Source organism: Hemiscyllium ocellatum, chromosome 18 (assembly GCF_020745735.1).
Source record: "Hemiscyllium ocellatum isolate sHemOce1 chromosome 18, sHemOce1.pat.X.cur, whole genome shotgun sequence".
In the NCBI taxonomy this organism is placed as follows: Eukaryota; Metazoa; Chordata; class Chondrichthyes; order Orectolobiformes; family Hemiscylliidae; genus Hemiscyllium; species Hemiscyllium ocellatum.
Genome location: NC_083418.1, coordinates 45,945,138 through 45,965,119, shown reverse-complemented (window position 1 = coordinate 45,965,119; position 19,982 = coordinate 45,945,138). Strand labels below are relative to the sequence as shown.

General features: G+C 37.8%; 1 protein-coding gene across 6 annotated transcripts in view; it reads right to left on the bottom strand.

Annotated features, from left to right (window-relative positions):
* The window catches only part of pde3b (phosphodiesterase 3B), a 237,876-nt gene that overhangs the window by 13,337 nt on the left and 204,557 nt on the right, over window positions 1-19,982 (bottom strand). For 5 of the 6 annotated variants that reach the window (XM_060838936.1, XM_060838937.1, XM_060838938.1 and 2 more), the window contains 5 exons: window positions 12,919-13,126; window positions 8,476-8,570; window positions 7,429-7,571; window positions 4,849-4,983; window positions 3,103-3,214 (listed from right to left, as the gene is read on the bottom strand). In XM_060838936.1, coding sequence (XP_060694919.1) covers window positions 3,103-3,214; window positions 4,849-4,983; window positions 7,429-7,571; window positions 8,476-8,570; window positions 12,919-13,126 — 693 coding nt within the window. The remainder of the gene's footprint in view (window positions 1-3,102; window positions 3,215-4,848; window positions 4,984-7,428; window positions 7,572-8,475; window positions 8,571-12,918; window positions 13,127-19,982) is intronic. The other variant, XM_060838940.1, reaches the window with a different exon arrangement.

Below are 19,982 nucleotides of genomic sequence, written 5' to 3'. Positions count from 1 at the left end.
TCTTATTACTCAGTTACATTTTCTAACTATTCTTAAAGTGTCCAAACTAAGGTACTACTTAAAAACAAAGCTATATCTTTCATAATTGTGTGATTAATTTATACGATTACATTTGCCTACTGAATTGTCTTTTATGCATTTGAATTCCTTAATTAATGTTCTTACATAAAGGCCTCAGCCTCTCCGAAAATGAGGTCCAAGACAAGCATTTATTTTTCCAAAGGTGTGTTTTTCTGCTAACAGAATGAAAATACTAGTTTCAATATGTACATTGTACCTAACTTTCCAGGATATATCAGCACCATTAAATCAATTGTACTAATCTAATGTATTCCCTGTAAGTCTCAACAGTCCATGTTCAGTTGTTTTTCAGACTTGAGAAGGATCCTTCAGAAAGAAAAATTTGCACCAAGTGCTTTTATTTTGAAAAGAGAACATAAGTCACATCAAAGCAAGAAAAAAAATCATAGAATGGTTGTGTACTATTTACATCAGCTTTTGTTTTCTGTTTTGTAAACTTTGGCAAGTTTCTAGAACTGTGAATACTTTTTCTTATCTTCAACTTTAAAAGTGTAAAATCTAAAGTCCAAAAATATCACAGTAATTAAAATTTTATTTCATTCAAATTTACACACATTCTATCGACTTAAGTTTGACAAAGTGAGCCACGATATCTTCTCGTTCTAATCACGTTTTTATTTGAAGGAAGAGATGAACAAATGTGAAAGGATGAGAAAAAGGAAGTACACTGAAGCTGAGAAGACCTCTTACTCCAGGGAATAAGTGTGCATGGAGGTGGAAGAGTGTATGGTCAAGGATAAGGCAAATGAACACAGATGAAGGAGGAAGGAGAAGATGAAAAAGGGGAAAGGTCAAATAGGTAGAGGATGTGATGGGAACCTGAGGTGAAAAATGCTAGGAAAAGGATTAAGAAAATAAACCAACAGTAGTAAAATGTTCTTTTCAACTATAACCAAAAAGTGCATCTTGTTACCATCCGTGGTTCCTGCCACAACAATACCAAGCAACTCACTATCTTCTATTTCAAAGGAAACCAAGGACAGATGAGGCAGTGGCTGAAGACAAAAACATCTGAAAGGGTTCAAAAGTTTTTGTGCGCGCAAAGGAATCAAGTACGCATTATAATGCGAAGTGACAAAGTCACCTCAGCATGAAATACTGGAAATTGAAGCACATTTTAAGATCTTCAGTGAAATAAGGCTACTTTAAATGAGTGAAATTATTAGCTATGAAGTGGATAGAAACTTGAGTACTGCTTTCTATTACCATCAAGACTGTAGACAAATGCATTTGTATAAAATCACCAAAGCGGATTTAGCATTTCAATATGTTAGCAATATGTATGCTAACTGCATAAAAAGAAGTATGAAATCCATTCTGAAAACTGACAAACAATTAACATGAGACAAAGAACCACAGAAGCCAAAGATTTTTCAAGTGAACTCAAAATGTTAACTCTGCTTTTTTCTCACAGATGCTGCCAGACCTGCTGAGTTTCTCCAGCAATTTCTGTTTTTGTTGCAAAATGTTCTTGTTGGTTTATATACATCATTGGCAGGAAAGCCTCAATAACAGGGCAAAGTGTTACCACCCACAAGCTAAGATTGTCATCTAAAATGTTTTTGTTCATCACATATAAAGGCAAGGTTGGTCAGTCTCAGTCATTTAAATCAAGTTAACATGAGGAGGCACGGGATACTTCGATTTCTTGGTATCCTCTGTCAGATTTGGATTCTAAACACCACTCCCAATTTATTACAAAGTAAGATTCGTTTCACCTAAAATTTCAACAATTTGACACAATGAAATTGAAATTGGACAGTCATAACTAGTTTCTGTAAGTGGATAACAGACCAAATGAATTTCATCATTTTGATCGTTTTCATCTTATCCTTCCTCTAAAACAGCTTAAGCTTTCTGCAGCACAAGGTAACATATTCAAGTTTCAGTTTCATGAAAAAACTGGGAATTAGGATATATTTCCCAAGTGTACTATTTCTAACTTACATACTTTAAGTAACAATAGGCCTGTCATTGCCCCATGTTCAAAGGAGAAGGTTCCCAATTTGTTGCAATGACAGTCAGCTTGTCATTTCTGAACATGGAAAAGTCTTGAACATCTAGAGCAACAGCAATCCAGCAGAAACGCCCAAAATGGCCTACTATAGACTCCCAAACTAGCCTGAACCCGGTGTAAAATCCACACCTGGACAAACTCCCATCTCCACCCTGCTCTGAGTTTTGTTCTGTCTCTTGCCTCTTTTAAATTTTGTATTCAGCTTTTCATCTTTAATTTAACTGGTCATCGAGCTTCTGGTCAATGTGATGGATGATGATTATCCAGCAAAACTCTCCTAAATATTGAGTGTGGGAATAACTGCTCATTGACTACTGACCAGATGTTTCCTTCCTTCCATCCGTACTACTCCTCCAACCTTAGGAGTAGGAGCAGCAAGATGGATAAAAGAGAGCATGTGATTGGAGGAGCAGGAGCAATCAGTGCAGGAGAGAGAGCATCTGTGACTGTCCTTTCCACACTCTCTCCTCTCAGGTCTGCTCTACAGTCAATTTTTACTCTCAACAACTGTCAATTTAATTGACAGTTTAAGGTTTTTTTGAAATAAAATTGGAGCTGACTGTTGCTGTGAGTAGCAACTGCTGTTTCCCACCTTCAGACAGCTTTGTGACTTTGCAGCAAGCATTAAAAAGAATTGTAACCTTCAAGTCTTCCGTATTGTCGGCAGCACTTTTTTTTTAAAAAGTCAGTCTTTCAGAAGAAATGATAAACATATATCAATGGCAGATTTCCAAAACCTCAATGCTGGAAACCTGCCATTGGGTGAAAATTTCTTATCCCTGAAGAAAAAAAGAGGACACAGTCAAAAAGATTGATAAATAAAGCTAAGGATAAGACAAGTGGAGAAGCAAAAACAGAAGAGGAGATAGAGAAAATGGCACAGAGATACTAAAGCAAAGACAAGTAATTCTCTCCAATTTGGCATTTGCAATGTCACGTATGATAATATATCATTTATAAAGACATGTAGCTGTTAGGTAAACAGGGGTACTATTAATACTTACATGGAATGTCACGGTAACCATTTTCCAGTGCACGAAAGTAGCTTATAAATTCCCGAATAGGGATTTTAAAGAGATCAAATAAGCCAGTATCAAGAAACAGGGAGTAAATGACCTAAAAACATCAAAATGGTTTTGTTGGTTACGAGAGATTACAAAGGGAAAATGATCGGCAAAGTACAATTTCTTACATTTTGACTATTAGCGTGTACAGTTATTGTCGTGCTTGGTATCATTTCACAACAGATTATTCACAACTGGCTTGTGCAGTCATATTCTTATTCATGGATCAGATATTTTAGCACATACATACACTTTAAAATTCATTAGCTAGTTTGCTATGAGTAGTATCAGAAGTTCATAAAAATCAAGTAGACAAATCAGTTAACTTTTTGAAAAAAATTAGGCTATTGAAACAATCTGAAATCTATCAGATGTATATCTATAATTTCTTAGTATTCACATCACAAGAGATTTAAAAAAATCTTTTAAACAATTTTAGAGAAAAATACAAGGTTATCCAAATTCTAATATCTCCATTTTTTTATAAACCAAGATTAAAAAAAAATCAAACCTTTCCTCTTAAAACCCTTTCATTTCCCCTCATTGTTTCCAGTCCGATACACCTGCAGATAGGACATCAGCTGAGGGTTTTCATCACATTGCTCTTCAGACAGTGAGGAAGACATACTGCAGTACATAATAGGATACAATTCCTCTACCTTTCAACTGTCAGATAGTAAAACAGTTTCCACTTGACTGCACTGACACTTGGATCATTGCATGGAATCTAACATTTGCATAGTGTAAAAATAATAATCATATTTTTATTCCTGTTTGAAAAAAAATCAACATCTAGTAACCAAGTATAGTCCCTTTGTAAATACCTTCAGTCATCATAATTTTAACCTCCAGCTATCTTTTTTAAAGTCTCCCTTTTACGATTGCTATCAATCATGAATAGTCAGTCGACATTATGGACATTTCCAATCACAATGCTATTGCTGTGGAAAAGTAAACCTCTGAAAGGCTTAAGGGAAACTAAGTTCATTCATGCTTCTTTTGTTCACACTGCAATGGAAGTGTTGCAACTGGATCAGTGCTTCACTTGGTGACTCAGCTGAGAATAGTCAGCATCTTCAATATCATATACTGGATACTGCTTAAGAGTCTATTGCGTGAGCTGTTGATTCACTCTAAAATTTTAATATATCATAAAAGAAAATTTTGCTGACTCACTGATGCTACTTTTTATTTTTGATTAGTCTTTGAAAGATGAAGTGTTTAAGTTCCCAGATGCCATAAATATTAATTAGGAAATAAAAATTTAAAACAGAAATTTGAAGTTTAGAATCCAAAAGCACTGAAAATTATAACATTTTGGTTCTTGGTTTTTCTGCTTTAATCTTTGAAATAGAAATAAAGATCCTGAAAATTATCACTTATGAAGAAATTGCACAAATGTGTGCTTGGTCGGTCTTTGTAAATCATACATCTAAAAATTAATGATGCAAAACAAAAGTCATAACATATTTTTAAATGTTCAAACTCTGAACTATAATACTTAATGTTCAACTTTTCTAAAACAGAACATTGGAAGGTGAATTTAACCAAATTCTTAAACCATAAATGGGCATTTTGGATTCTTATTCATAATTGAATTAACTAATACAATTGTTCATAAAGTTTTTTGTGAAAGTTAACTGACACTTAATCATAGCAATATAAACCATCAGTCAGAAAACTAACCTGACTAAGAATTCTTCCAGATTGTCCACCTGTCATCTCCACAAGTTCAAAAATGGGAAAATTCCAATTATTTAGCTTTTCCATGCATAGGTCAGTGCCTTGTCCTTCGATCAGCTCAACTGAAAGTTCTGGCAGCTTTGTTGGTTTAAAAAGACATGATATCAAAGCCTATGTCACTGTATCTCATTTTGCAAGACATTTTTTCTTTCAAATACTATCAACTGTTCCAAAAAAAAAATCTGGTATACTATTTGTCCTCTGGCCAGCGGTTATCCATGCAAGTATAGGAACATACCTTTTCACCTCTCTTTCCAAAGTTTCAAGCCTCAAACATTCCTTCTAGGCGAAACAGCAATTTATTTATATTTCATTCATCTTAGCATACTGCTAAAAGTAGATTGTGTGTCTGCTTTGTGGAATACCTCTGTTCAATTCTGATATCTTGACCACAAAAAGGAAGTCAAATCAAATACATCCCATTCGACAAGGTTACTCATGGGAGACTGATTAGCAAGGTTAGATCTCACGGAATATAGGGAGAACTAGTCATTTGGATACAGAACTAGCTCAAAGGTAGAAGACAGAGGGTGGTGGTGGAGGGTTAGTTTTCAGACTGAAGGCCTGTGACCAGTGGAGTGCCACAAGGATCAATGCTGGGTCCTCTACTTTTTGTCATTTACATATATTATTTGGATGTGAGCATAAGAGGTACAGTTAGTAAGTTTGCAGATGACACCAAAATTGGAGGTGTAGTGGACAGCCAAGAAGGTTACCTCACGTTACAACAGGATCTTGACCAGATGGGCCAATGGGTTGAGAAGTGGCAGATGGAGTTTAATTCAGATAAATGCGAGGTGTTGCATTTTGGGAAAGCAAATCTTAGCAGGACTTATACACTTAATGGTAAAGTCCTAGGGAGTGTTGCTGAACAAAGAAACCTTGGAGTGCAGGTGCATAGCTCCTTGAAAGTGGAGTTGCAGGTAGATAGGATAGTGAAGGTGGTGTTTGGTATGCTTTCTTTTATTGGTCAGAGTATTGAGTACAGGAGTTAGGAGGTCATGTTGTGGCTGTACAGGACATTGGTTAGGCCACTGTTGGAATATTGCGTGCAATTCTGGTCTCCTTTCTATCGGAAAATGTTATGAAACTTGAAAGGGTTCAGAAACGATTTACATGTATGTTGCCAGGATTGGAGGATTTGAGCTATAGGGAGAGGCTGAACAGGCTGGGGCTGTTTTCCCTGGAGCATTGGAAGCTGAGGGGTGACCTTATAGAGGTTTACAAAATTATGAGAGGCATGGATAGGATAAATAGACAAAGTCTTTTCCCTGGGGTTGGGGAGTCCAGAACTAGAGGGCATAGGTTTAGGGTGAGATGGGAAAGATATAAAAGAGACCTAACTTTTTCCACACAAAGTGTGGTACGTGTATGAAATGAGCTGGCAGAAGATATGGTGGAGGCTGGTACAATTGCAACATTTAAGAGGCATTTGGATGGTTATATGAATAGGAAGGGTTTGGAGGGATATGGGTCGGGTGCTGGCAGATGGGAATAGATTGGGTTGGGATATCTGGTCGGCATGGACGGGTTGGACCGAAGGGTCTGTTTCCATGCTGTACATCTCTATGGCTCTATCACCACTCATCAGTCTACTCTCCATTTAACAGCAAGGTGATATTGTCTCTGCTATGAACCAGGACTTAATACAGAACAAGTGCTCATTGACACACAATTTGGATGTTGCGAGGTCAAAGCATGTCCTGACCTCATTACAACTTTTGTCCAAATATGTACAAAACAACAGAACTCCACAAGTGACAGGAGGAGAGATAGTGACAGTCCTTAATATCAGAGCAGCATTTGATCTGTGATACTGAGGAGTCCAAAGAAAACTGGTGTCAAAGGGAATCGAGGAAAAAACTGCCCAGTGTCTAAATTCATACCAAATACCAAAGAAAACGGTTGTGGTTTTTGCAGGCTAATCAATTTAACCATAGGACATTATTGCAAGAGGCCACATCATAGCCCCAACTACTTTTAATCGGCTTTTTAAAGGACTTTTTCCCTCCATCATAAGGCCAGAGGTGGGGATGTTTGCTGATGATTGCACAATGTAAACAACATTTATAACTCTTCAAATATTGAAGCAGACATATCCAAGGGAATAAAACCTGGACAACATTCAGGCTTGAGCTAATAAGTGGCATGTAACAATTGTAATACACAATAACCTAGGCAATGGCAATGTCCAAAAAGAGAAAATCCAACCATTGCCCCTCAATGTTCAATGATATTACCATCACTGAATATTTTTACTTCCTGTGGTAGAATATTCAAGAGGGTCAAGAAAATCTCTTGATATTAACTGCAATATTTAACATCAAAAGACATGAAATGTCAAAAATATTTCACTCACTATTTGCTATCAATAATTTCTATCAATTACCACACAAGAATTCAAATATAAATTCTATGGTTATGTTACGTATTCATATAAGTATGACAGATCAAATTCAATGCACATCTGCTGAATCAGTAAACAAAAACAAATGAAGAATCAATCATAGAAATTAGCCTCACCCCAGACTGATTATTTTGCACTTGCATCTGCTGGTCCACATTACCAGTAAATTTCATGGATCCTTCATTTTCTAATTGTCCCCTTTTGTCAGCTCCGGGTATGTGTTCATCCTTAAATCCATTGTCAGGAGCTGTACCTTCATCTTTAAAAAAAAACACATAATTTTTCTTACACTATTCCATCTCATTTGTGAAAATGCTGTTTTATACACCAAGAACTATGAACTTCCTTCTGTCACGAGGATATAAATCTCATTTAAATTATTTTAAACACTGATCTTAAACCCAAAAGTGATGTATACATGGAGAGGGGAAAAATGCCTTTACAGGAAGACAATAAAAAAATTATTACAGTTAAAATACAAGTTATGAAACAACATTTAAAATAATGCTGTTTATTTTTACGCTACTTTTGAATACAGGTAGAAGATCCTTTGTTCGAACATACAAAAACTAAAAAGCTGCGAAATCCGAAGGTTTTTTGTGAAGTTTTTTTTCTCATCAGCAAGGTTGTTTGGCGTGCAGTTAGCTCAAGTCGACACCCATTTGATGTGTGTCACTCAGATGCAACGTGAGGGGACATGGCCAAGCACTGACCATCCTGTTGTTACTTAGAAGTCAGCTCCTCCAGTAAGACTTCTAAAAATTTCACTATTAAACTGTCACTTATTCTGAAAACCGAATAATTCCAAAAATCAGCTGGTCCCAAGCATTTCGAATAAAGGATCATCAAGAGTATATTTTTCTGATCATTGCCTGTGATGCTAATTTTCCAGAAAAAAGTCAATTGCATTGTTTTATTGCAAAAAACCCATTATTAAAAGCAAATGAATGAGTTACTTCAGATTGAGAATTTTTACCTTATCTGAGCGATGTCAAAAATTTAGAATGTCATGATGGTTGTATAAACACACAGCAAGAAAATTAACAATGTCCCTGCAATGTCCAACATTCTGCCAGCTAAACAAAAATAAGCAGATCCCAACTGTGATTTTAACCCATGACACAATATTGTTGCTAAAGAAGGAAACCTCAATTAGCACATACCTTGTGTTTTGGTACAGGGCGATTCTGCAACTGACTGCAAACTGCTGTCTCCTAAATCTATATTTTGTACAGGTCTAAGCATATTTCGTCCACAACTGGAACAAATTCATTTTAAAAGACAGAAATAAGAAGTAATTCTGAAGCAAATTTATTTTCCAACAATCCAGAATGATCAAGTTTTACTCTATATATCATCGTTCTGCATTAAGTTGCAAGATTTGCAAAACTGGCTAAACTCTATTTGCAAATGCATGGTTTTCCAAGATCAAATTCAAAGTTTTTCATCTTGCACTCATTAGGATAAGGTTGTAAGGAGCACACTGGAAAAACAGAAGACCAACTTATATAGCATAAGTGGGTGCAGATATGTTAAAATATCATTGGCATTGCAATATGCAGCAAGAACAGTTAACTGTCAAAATTACTTTGCAGACAAGAAAGGGAGACCGAATAGTCAAGGTGTTGCCGTGGGAATGCAATAGACGCTGGTAGCCTCCATGGCTCCTATAGTTTCACGAAAATAAGCACAAAAGTATATGAATTCCTTTGTCGACACAAAACTGAGTCCTATGTATGTAGCTTCTCGCACATGCAAATTTGTCACACAGCAGGTCTGACTGATTATCTTAATTTAGTTTTCAGTGTAATTCTGAGCACAATCGGATTAACTTCCAACAACAAAATCACATTTAATTTGTGCACATCTTTCCAAGGCTTACAAGAATGACCTGGCTGAGCAAAATCAACACGCTGCCTACAGCGAATGTTTGATAGGATATACTGTTTGATATGGTCTGCGAGCCTACATAACTAATACCATATAAGCACTGAAATTCATATATTACACATTTGTGTTGTAGGAAAAACATCAATGGAGATAATCAATTTTGGATTTACTACAAACTGACAGCATGCTAGCTTTGTCTATTGTTGAAATTAGTTAAACACTTACTTCTTCCAGAGTCATCTGGGAACTTCTAAGAGCTAAATCTGGTGGACAAAGGCCCTTTCATGACTTTGCAGTACATAGTGAGCTATTTGATTAGGTAGCCATTGCCAGGAAGGATTGTTTTAAAATGCCCTATTGTAACATAATATTTTTACAGTGCGTGGATGGTTAGGGCTCAATTCACAAGCTGCTCAATAACACAGATCCCATAGCACATAAAAGTGCAGGAACCCAACACATTGATCACTGACATAGGCTTTTGGTAGATAGTACTAAAGAAACTTTAGCATATTTCTCAACTTGTACAGAGTAAAGGGAGCTTGCTTGATTGCTCCATTTCAATGATGAATTTATATTAAGTTAATATATTACATTTCTGAAAGAAATTCTTTGATGCAACTGAACATTCAAATATCACAAATGTGTCAACTATAGTTTGGAAATATCGAAGGAGTAGAAGGTCAGTGGTCATTCCATCAAAAGACATGCTTCTAATAGCAATCAACGAAGATGCACACAAGAGCTTGGCCTATTGGGGCCTAAAGGTAACACAACAATTTGAACATACATGCTGTCATTGAAATTAAACTCAACTACAAATGTTGTGAAGTTAATGAGTTCGCTGAACAGGTTTAGACACTAGTGACACATGCAGATTGCCATTATTTTGCAACATAGTGCAAATGTCAATGGCTTCTTTGAGTGGGCTGTTAGTAAATAGGCTAGCAATGTCAAAAGACCACATCGATATGCTATTGCTCTCAAGATATAAATCCTGTACAGTCTTTATGAAAGTAGAGTAGCTTTATTTGCCATTTCTACCATATACAACTGGCACAATGAAAATGAAAGAGTGTTCCTCTAGGACCAAGGTTCTATTTGAACACACAGACTACACAAGAGTACATAGGGCAGCATAAAGTGCATGGAAAAGTGCAGAACATGCAAGACAGCACAGTAATTCCTAACAAAACAATAGGCACAGTGGTGGACAAATTACAATGTATCAATGAATGATCATTAATAAAACACTATTTTTGTCGCAATTCAAAAAGTCATCCAAAAATTGCAAATGAAATAAAGTGCGATCATACAGTGTTAAAGAGCCCGATGGATTGGGGGAAGAAACTATTGCAGTCTGACCGTGAGACACCAAATGCTCCGGTATCTTCTGCCAGATGACAGAAGGGAGTAGGATTTGAATGAAGCATGTGTGGGGTTGTCCACAATGCTATTAGCCTTGCAGATGCAGCATGTGGTGTAAATGTCTGCAATGAGGGAAGAAATACCCCTGTGATCTTCTCAGCTGTCCTCACGATCTGTTGTCAGGTCTTACGATTTGAGACAATGCAATTCCTAGACCAGACAGTGATGCAGCTGCTGAGGGTATTCTCAATGAAACCTCTGCAGGATGTGGTGAGGATAAGGGGTGGGAGATGGGTTTTCCTCAACTAGAGATGCTGCTGGGCTTTCTCGGCCATGGAGCTGGTGTTGAGGTACCAGAGGAGATTCTCCACCACGCTGACACCAATAAATTTGGCATCCTTCATGATCTCCATGGGGGAGCAGTTCACGTCCAGTGGAGAGTGATCACTCTGTGATCTCCTGAAGTCAACAACCATCTTTTTCATTTTGCCCACATTCAGAGACAGGTCATTGGCTCTGCACCACCCATTAGCTGCTGCACTTCCTCTCTGTATGCTGACTTGCCGTTCCTGCTAATGAAACCCACTACCCATCGTGTCATCAGCGAACTTAACAATATAATTTGAGTTATGCATCACTGCATAATCGTGCATCAGCAGCATGAACAGCAGTGGACTGAGTTAATATAGATCATAAACAGACCTTGCTTTTGCATGTCTTAGAAGTCAATTTATGTGTGGACACTCAAGAGACACAGGTCCCCCTGCTACATTAAACTGGAAAGGGTGCAGAAAAAATTTACAAGATGTTACCATGACTGGAAGGTTTGAGCTATGAGGATGGGCTGGGACTTTTTGTTCTGGAGCATAGGTGGCTGAGCTGTGACCTTATAGAGGTTTATAAAATAATGAGGGGCAGAGATAAGGTAAATAGTCATGGTCTTTTTCTCTGGGTGGGCGAGTCCAAAACTAGAGGGCACAGGTTTAAGAGTGGGGAAAGATTAAAAAGGGACCAGAGATGTGCTTTTTTTCCCACAGAGGGTGGCTTGTATGTAAAATGAACTACAAAAAAAGAAGTGATAGAGGCAAGTACAATTACATTCAAAGGACATTTGGAGAAGTACATGGATAGGAAAGGTTTAAAGGAATATGTTCCAAATGCAGGCAAATGGGACCAGTTCAGTTTAGGAAACTTGGTAGCATGGATAGGTTGGGCCGAATAGCTTGTTTCTGTGCTTTATGACTCTATGACGAGTTCTCATGCTAATCATGCGAAACCATACCAAGCTTATAAACCTCAGAAGAGTATACTCACCATTCAATGTGATTCTGCAATTGGAAGCCATTTATTAAGTAGTATAGACTATGCTCAGTTATATTAGAAAATAATTTAAAATCATCAGTTAGGCTCACAGTGTAATGCATGTGTGTGTGCTACCTTTTTGTGTAGGCAAAAGGAATACGTTCATATATTGCACAATTTTAATGAAATAAAAGGGGTCATTATGACTTCGATAATCTGCTGCATCCCTGTGGCAACATCCTGACAAAGCATCTATGCAAGCTTTAAGAGAAAACAACACTTGCACTAAAGGTCTGTAAGAAAATCACATCAGTGACTGGAGTCAGAGTTTAAAAACAAAAACTACTGATTAAATGCTTTTTTAAAATTATAACTGCACAAGTAACATGAGTAATGGGAAACATCAAAATCTAAAACTGAACACTAAGTGATCAAACTTATCTTGCAATAGTAATTATCAAGTTGAATGCAGAATAACCTCGGTTATCTAAATGTCAATTATCTGAATTTTGGATTATCCGGATCAGATCTCAAGGTCCCGTAAAAACGTTATCCGTTATCCGAACAAAATACTCCCTGCCTTTGTCATTTGGATAATCGAGGCTGTTCTGTATTGGAATGGAATATTTATCATAGCTGTGACATTAAAGATGGAACATGTACAAATGACCCTTCATGAAATAAACGATTGAAATATTTGTAATTCCCTTCCATGTGATTTGCAACTTTGGAGTAAAATCATGAATATCATCTTTTTACTGTACTGTAAATATCTGCTTCATACTTAGATTTGGGATGTATGCGTGCATAATTTTAAATAAAAACTATGACTTTTAAAGCTAAAATACAACACTTGAAAGATTTGCCATCTCTATTCATTTTAATTGTGACTAAAGGCTTCCAGCCAGCTTTGTTGGTGATAAATGACAAACCACAGCACAGTATGTTATAAGCCTGCTTGTGGAATATTAAAAAAAATGTTTTTCACAAACGTTCAAATCCCAGACATAGCTTTCAATGCACACATTCAGGAATGCATCAAGTACCTGCTGCAGAAAGCACTACTGGACATTCTAAAAGATTGCTGAAAATCTGGAGAACTGAGTGTGTATCCAATTGGTTTATGAAGAGTCACTCTGGGTTTGGTCAGTATGTCAGCTGTATCAGGAAATTCCACCGGTGAGCGGTTGAAACCCGTTATTGACCCAGGACCATGAATTGGGGAATTCACAGGACTGAGGCTAGGAGAAATACCTAAAATGAAGGAGAATTGCGACAGTTTAATCAAAAGATACTATAGATATTTCTCTTTGAAACTTTTCAGTCATGAGAATGAAGCTATATGCATTTAATCCCAAATTAATTTGCTCATTTTTCTTGACTTGCCAACAGTCGTTGAGAGAACAACCTATTTCCAGCAATCTACAATGTTCTTTTGAACTACCAATTAAAAGGAATGATTACGCAACAAGTCCATCTGTCCTTCAACAATGTTCCCTTTACTTCCCTGCATGCCTGTCAGTTTTTGTTTTACAGAACTGACATTAAGGTCAGCAGCTTTGGAGATTGCAGGAGTATATCCACATTCCAACACTGTGTGGCAGCATGTCCTACAACTCAGATTAACAATTACTGTAAAAACTACAATCTTGTGGACTCTCCAATTGCCAATACAGATGGTGTTTAGTGTTACAGCATGACTGAGCAACAACAGCACAGTGTCATTAATGAAGAAGAATTTCCATGATCTATTCATACTTTATAAAATGTCAAATATACACAGCTTCCTTGGTTTTCAGAGTCAGGAATTCTACTTTTCCTTCAAGTTCTAATTCTTTTCGATCATGTACAAGTCAGAATAAACATTTCTAATCATTTCAAAATATTGCTCAGAATTGACAGTCATTAGTAATGAAAAAAGTACTTGCAAGGTAACATTTAGACAACTAGAAACATTCAACAACAGATAGCAAAAAAACGTATTTACAGATGCAAAAACATTAGTTCAACATGCAAGTGGAACTTGTAGCCATGCCTTTAATATGTTTATAACTTTTGTATTAGCTTCTTAAACAGTAGAAATACGAGAAAGAACACTGCTAAGATAGAGAACTTGAAAGAGCTCCATAACAAAACTCTGAGCTTATAACAGCAACAAATAAAATTGAGGTGCACTACAGTCTGAGGTGCAGACAATGTGGTGGTCGGGAAAAAGCAATATTTTGAAAAAGCCTCAGAAAAAAGCTGTCAGAGGGTGGATCATGAGGTAAAATGTGCATTTGTTCACTTTGGCAGGAAGTTTAAAAGAGTATTACTTCAATGGAGAATGCAAAATTATGAGGTGCAAAGGGATATATATTTTCTGATGTCTGAGTCACAAACTTCATACGCAGCACATAATCAAGGCAGCTAACAAGAAGCTCTTAACCCCTTATCCGGCAAAGACAAGTTAACTTGTCCTCACCCAATGTGTCTTTTTCAGAGTGCGACGAGTAAACTCGTCCAAAACATATAAAGTCAAAAACAGCCACAGACAAGTTTCTACATCAATTCTCGGCATTTCTGGGCCCTTCTCAGCTAGAAACGAGTATACCCGGTGACTCATACGTCTGGTAGCTGTGTCGCTTCTGCCTCAGGCATTGCAAGAAGCGTCAATGCACCGCTTTTGGGCACACACTGTCTTTCGGTTTTTTTCTGTTTTTTTTAAACAAATTACGCCCAGATGTCGAGCTCAGAAGATGACAATGAGTATGAACTTTCTATTAGAAGCTTGGATACACCAGATGAGAGTGCAAGCATTAAAAATACTATAAAATAAAGCAATACAAAAATTCGTCTGAAAATGAAATGTTTTCTCCAAAAAAGGTCGCCGGGGAAGGGGTTAATTACAAGAGGAATTGAATGTAGAAGTGAGGGCATTATGCTCCATGTATACAGGGCACTGGTGAGACCACATCTCAAATATTGCAACTTGTATCAGAAGATGTAGATTTTATATGGGTGAGAAATTAAGAGGAAGATGACACTAGTGGGAATAATCTTTGCCCTCTAATAATAGCAGAGAATAAATCAGGAGATAGTGAAGGCATGTAAAAAAGGCAACACAGTAATCATGAGTGGCTTTAATCTTCATGAAGATAAGGATAGCTAGAACAGCAAAGATATAAGGCAGGTTCAATAAATGATGTCAGAGTAAAATATTCCCATGGAATCAGTGACCATAATATGATAGAATTTAGTATTCCATTTGAGGAGGGTGGGGGAGATGGTGGTGGTGGAGGAAACCTGACTCAGACATAACTGTGCCGAGCTTAAGAGCAAATACAAAGAAAGGAGGATACAGCTAGCTGGGTGGACTGGCAAAGGCATTTAGTAGTAAAATCAGTGGAGGAAAAATGGTAGATGATTAAGAAAACAGAACATGACTCAGAAAATATACATCCAGTGAGAAAGAATGATTCTAGGAACGGGTAAGCCAGCCACGGTTAACAAGATAGTTAGGACGAGCATCAAACTGAAAGAAAACCCACACGATGTGGCAAAGATTAAGGCCAAATCAGAGGATTAGAGAAGTTTTATGAAAACCAACAAAAGGCAACCAAAAAACGGACAAAATAAACTCTGAGGATAAACGAGCAACTAACATCAAGATGGGTAGTTTCTTTCAATAAATAAAAAGGAACAGAGGCCAAAGTTAACAGAGGCTCCAGACAGAATGGGACTGGGGAGTTAATAAAGGGGGACTATGAAATGGCAGAAGAGATAAATGAATACTTTCCATCATTCTTCACAGTAGAATATGCTAGCAATCTAAAATTCCTATATAATGCAGATGCAACAGGAAGAGAGGAAATAAAGGTAATAACTATCACTGGAAAGGAAAACTAATGGAGGTAAAGACCAATTGGATCTGATGATATGCATCCAGATATTAAAAGTTGCTACAGACATCGGAGATACACTGCTAGAAATCTTCCGGCATTAGATTCTGGAAAAGTCCAAGAGGGCTGGAAAACAGCCAAGAAATACTGTATGTTTATTTCAAAAGGGAAGACGACAAAAAAAGGTAACTATAGACCAGTTAGCTTAAGGTCTACTCTTGGTAAAATGGCAGAATCGATTATAAAAGACATAACAGCATTGCATTTAGAAATACAGAATATGATCAAGTTGAGTCAACAGGGCTTTATAAAGAGACAATTGTGTTTGCAAGTTTATTTGAATCCGTTGAGGAAGTAACAAGCAGGATAAATAAAGAAGCAGTGCTTGTTTCATAATTGAACTTTCAGAAGACATTTGATAAGGTATAATATGTTCGGGTACTTAATTAGTTAAGAGCCCTTAGGTAGTAGGTAATATATTAGCATGGATAGAAGTTTAGCTAACTAATAGAAGGCAAAGAGTTGGGGCATGTTCAAGATTGAGTAAAAAGTGAGGTCTGCAGATGCTGGAGATCAGAGCTGAAAATGTGTTGCTGGTTAAAGCACAGCAGGTTAGGCAGCATCCAAGGAACAGGAAATTCGACGTTTCGGGCCAGAGCCCTTCATCAGGAATGAGGAGAGGGTGCCAGGCAGGCTAAGATCTTAGCCTGCCTGGCACCCTCTCCTCATTCCTGATGAAGGGCTCTGGCCCGAAACGTCGAATTTCCTGTTCCTTGGATGCTGCCTAACCTGCTGTGCTTTAACCAGCAACACATTTTCAGCCATGTTCAAGATTGTAACATATAATTAATAAAATGCTGCTGGGCTCAGTGTTGAGGCCACAATTAGTTAGAATGTACATCAGTGACATAGAAGAGAAAAGCATAAACACAACAGTTGCATTTATGGCTGACAGAAAAACAGGTGGAAAGGTAATTACTGAGGATGGTGCAAAGAGTCTGTAGAGGGATATAGACAGATTAAGTGATGAGCAAGAAGTTGGCAGATGTATTATAATCTGAGAAAATATGAGGTTTTGCTCTCTGACATGAAGAACAGACGAGCAGATTATTATTCCATTGGAGAAAGATTGCGAAAAGCTGCATTACAGAGGGATTTGGGAGTCCTTCTGCATCAATCTCAAGTAGTTAGCATCCAAGTTCACCAGGTAATAGAGAAGGCAAATGGAATGCTGGTCTTTATTTCAAAAGAAATGGAGGATTAAAAAGAGGTAAGTCTTGCTTAAATAAATCAAGGCATTAATCAGACCACAGCTGGAATATTCTGAACCCCTTATCGAAGGAAAGATATACCAGCATGGGAGGTTATCATGAGAAAGTCCACTCGACCAATCCGGAGTGTTTTTTTACTTCATTTATGGGTTGCGGGCATCGTTAGTTTGCCAACATTTATTGCCTTTGAGAAGGTGGTGGAGAGCTACCTCCTTGAACTACGGCAGTCCACCCGCTATGAACTGACTCACTATGCCATCAGGGAGGGAATTCCAGGACTTTGTCCAAGCGACAGTGAAGAAACGGCCATTTATTTCTAAACCAAGATGGAGAAAGGCTTGAAGGGGAAACTTGAAGGTGGTTGTGGGTTTGGACAGGTTGAGTAGATTAAATCTGCATGCATTGGAATATAGAAGAATACTATGACATAATTGAAACATACAAGATTCTAAAGGAACTTGACAGGGTAGATTCACAAGGTGAAACCTTTCTGAGAGAATCTAGGACCAGAAGGCATGATGTCAGATGGAGGGATTGCCTATTTAACGCACAGATGAGATGGAATTTCTTCTCTGACGGTGTTAGATTTGTGGAGTTCTTCACCAAAGTAAAACAGCCTTGACAGTCTTCTAAGTTCATTCAAAGTCAAGTTAGACAGGTTTTTAATCAGTAAGGGAATCAAGGGTAATAAAACCAAAGTGGATGTTCTCATTGAATGACAGAGCAGATTCAATGGGCTGAACGGCCAGCTTCTGACCTTTCAAACTATGGTATTATGGTGTCAAATTTTAGGCTCCTTATTTAAGGACGCATATAAAAATTATTAAAGGCAGTTCAGGCAATGCTCACTAGGTTGATACTTGGTATGAGTAGGTTGTCTAATAGGGATAAGTTGGATTTGGTTCCATTGGAAAAATGAAGGGCAACTTGATTGAAGTGAATGGCCCAGAATGGTCTTGATGAGGTGGAAGTGTTAAGTATGCTTCCTGATGTGGATCAGTCTGGAACAAAGGGACATTGTTTTAAAAATTAGGATCTTCTGTTCAGGACAGAGATGACGAGAATGTTTTTCCCTATGAGAACTATACAACTTTGAACACACTACCTCAGAAGGCAGTAGGGCAGTGTCACTGAATATTTCAAAGTCAGAGATGAGAGATTTTGTTAGGCAGCATTATCACGTATTATTGCGGATAGGTGGGAATTTAGAATCAGTCACATATACAGATCAGCTGTGATCTAATTGAAGATTCAAGGGCTGAATGGTCTAATTCTGTTCCGATTCTTTACATCTTTAAACACAATGCAAACATCATGAGGATTTCAATATTCAGAGTCAAGATTAGAGCGGTGCTGGAAAAGCACAGCAATTCAGGCAGCATCAGAGGAGCAGGAAAATCAACATTTCAGGCAAAAGCCCTTCATCAGGAAGCTGAAGGGCTTTTGTCCGAAACATCAATTTTCCTGCTCCTCGGATGCTGCTTGACCTGCTGTGCTTTTCCAGCACCACACTAATCTTGACTCTGATTTCCTGCAACTGCAGTCCTCACTTTCATCAACTTCAATGGTCATACAAACTTGAAAGCAAAAATTGGCAAAAGTAGTTTGCACAGTTAAGTGGGAAAGTTTACTAAGATAAATTGGAATATTACATTGAAAAGTATGATGATAGATGAATAATAGCATATATTTCAAAAATATTTCATAATACTCAACAATGCTATTGAAACATAAACACCATCAGAAAAAAAGATTCATCACTAGATCACTAAATAGTTTAAGAGACGAAACTGTTCAGACTGCTATTTGTTGCAAACAAAGTATTCTGAATGGTTCTTTTGTTAAAGCACAAGACAAAATTCACAGGTTTATATCACACCTTCTGCTACCATAACCTTGCAAACGTTAAGTACAAAGTCCCGCTTTCACATTGAGAATAACCTGAATGGCACTGTCACAGTGCTAAATGGTACAGGATTCAAACACATCCAGTACATAAGACTGGGCATCCATGAGGCATTGTGAAACATCAACAGCAGCAGAATTATACTCCAACACAATCTACAACCTCATTGCCTAGCATTTGCCTCACTCAGCCATTACCACCAAGCCAGGAGATGAACCCTAGTTCAGTAGAGAATGTAGGAGGGCATGCCAGAAGCAGCACCAGGCACACCTAAAAATGAGGTGTCAACCTGGTATTGCTACTAAACAGGACTACTTGCATACCAAACAGCATAAGCAACAAGTGATAGATCGAGTTAAGCAATCCTACAACCAAGGGATCAGGTCTAAACTCTGCTGACCTGCCACATTCAATTGTGAATGGTGGTGGACAATTAACTCAATGGAGGAGGTGGCTCCATAAATATCCCCATCCTCAATAACAGAACAGACCAATACATCAGTACAAAGGGTAAGGCTGATGCATTTGCAACAATCTTCAACCAGAAGATAATCAATCTTGGCCTCTACCAATGGTCCCCAGCTTGACAGACACCAGTCCTCAGCCAATTCGATTCACTCTACGGGATATTAAGAAATGATTAGAGGCACTGGATATTGCAAAGGTTATAGGCTCTAACAACATTCTGGCAATAATACTGAAGACTTGTGCTCCACAAACTGCCACTCCTCTAGCCAAGCTGTTCCAGCACAGTTACAACAACCGCATCTACCTGACAATGTGGAAAGATTGCCTGGGTATGTCCTGCACACAAAAAGCAACATAAATCCAATCCGGCCAATGACCGCCCCATCAATCTACACTCCATCATCAGTAAAGTGGTAGAAGGGTGTTATCAATAGCAACTGCACGGCAATAAACCTCAAACTGATGGTCAGTTCGGGGCCTGCCAAAGACACTCAACTCCTGATTTCATTTCAGCCTTAGTACAAACATGGGCAGATGAATTCATTTCCAGAGGTGAGGTGAGTGTGACAGCCCTTGACATCAAG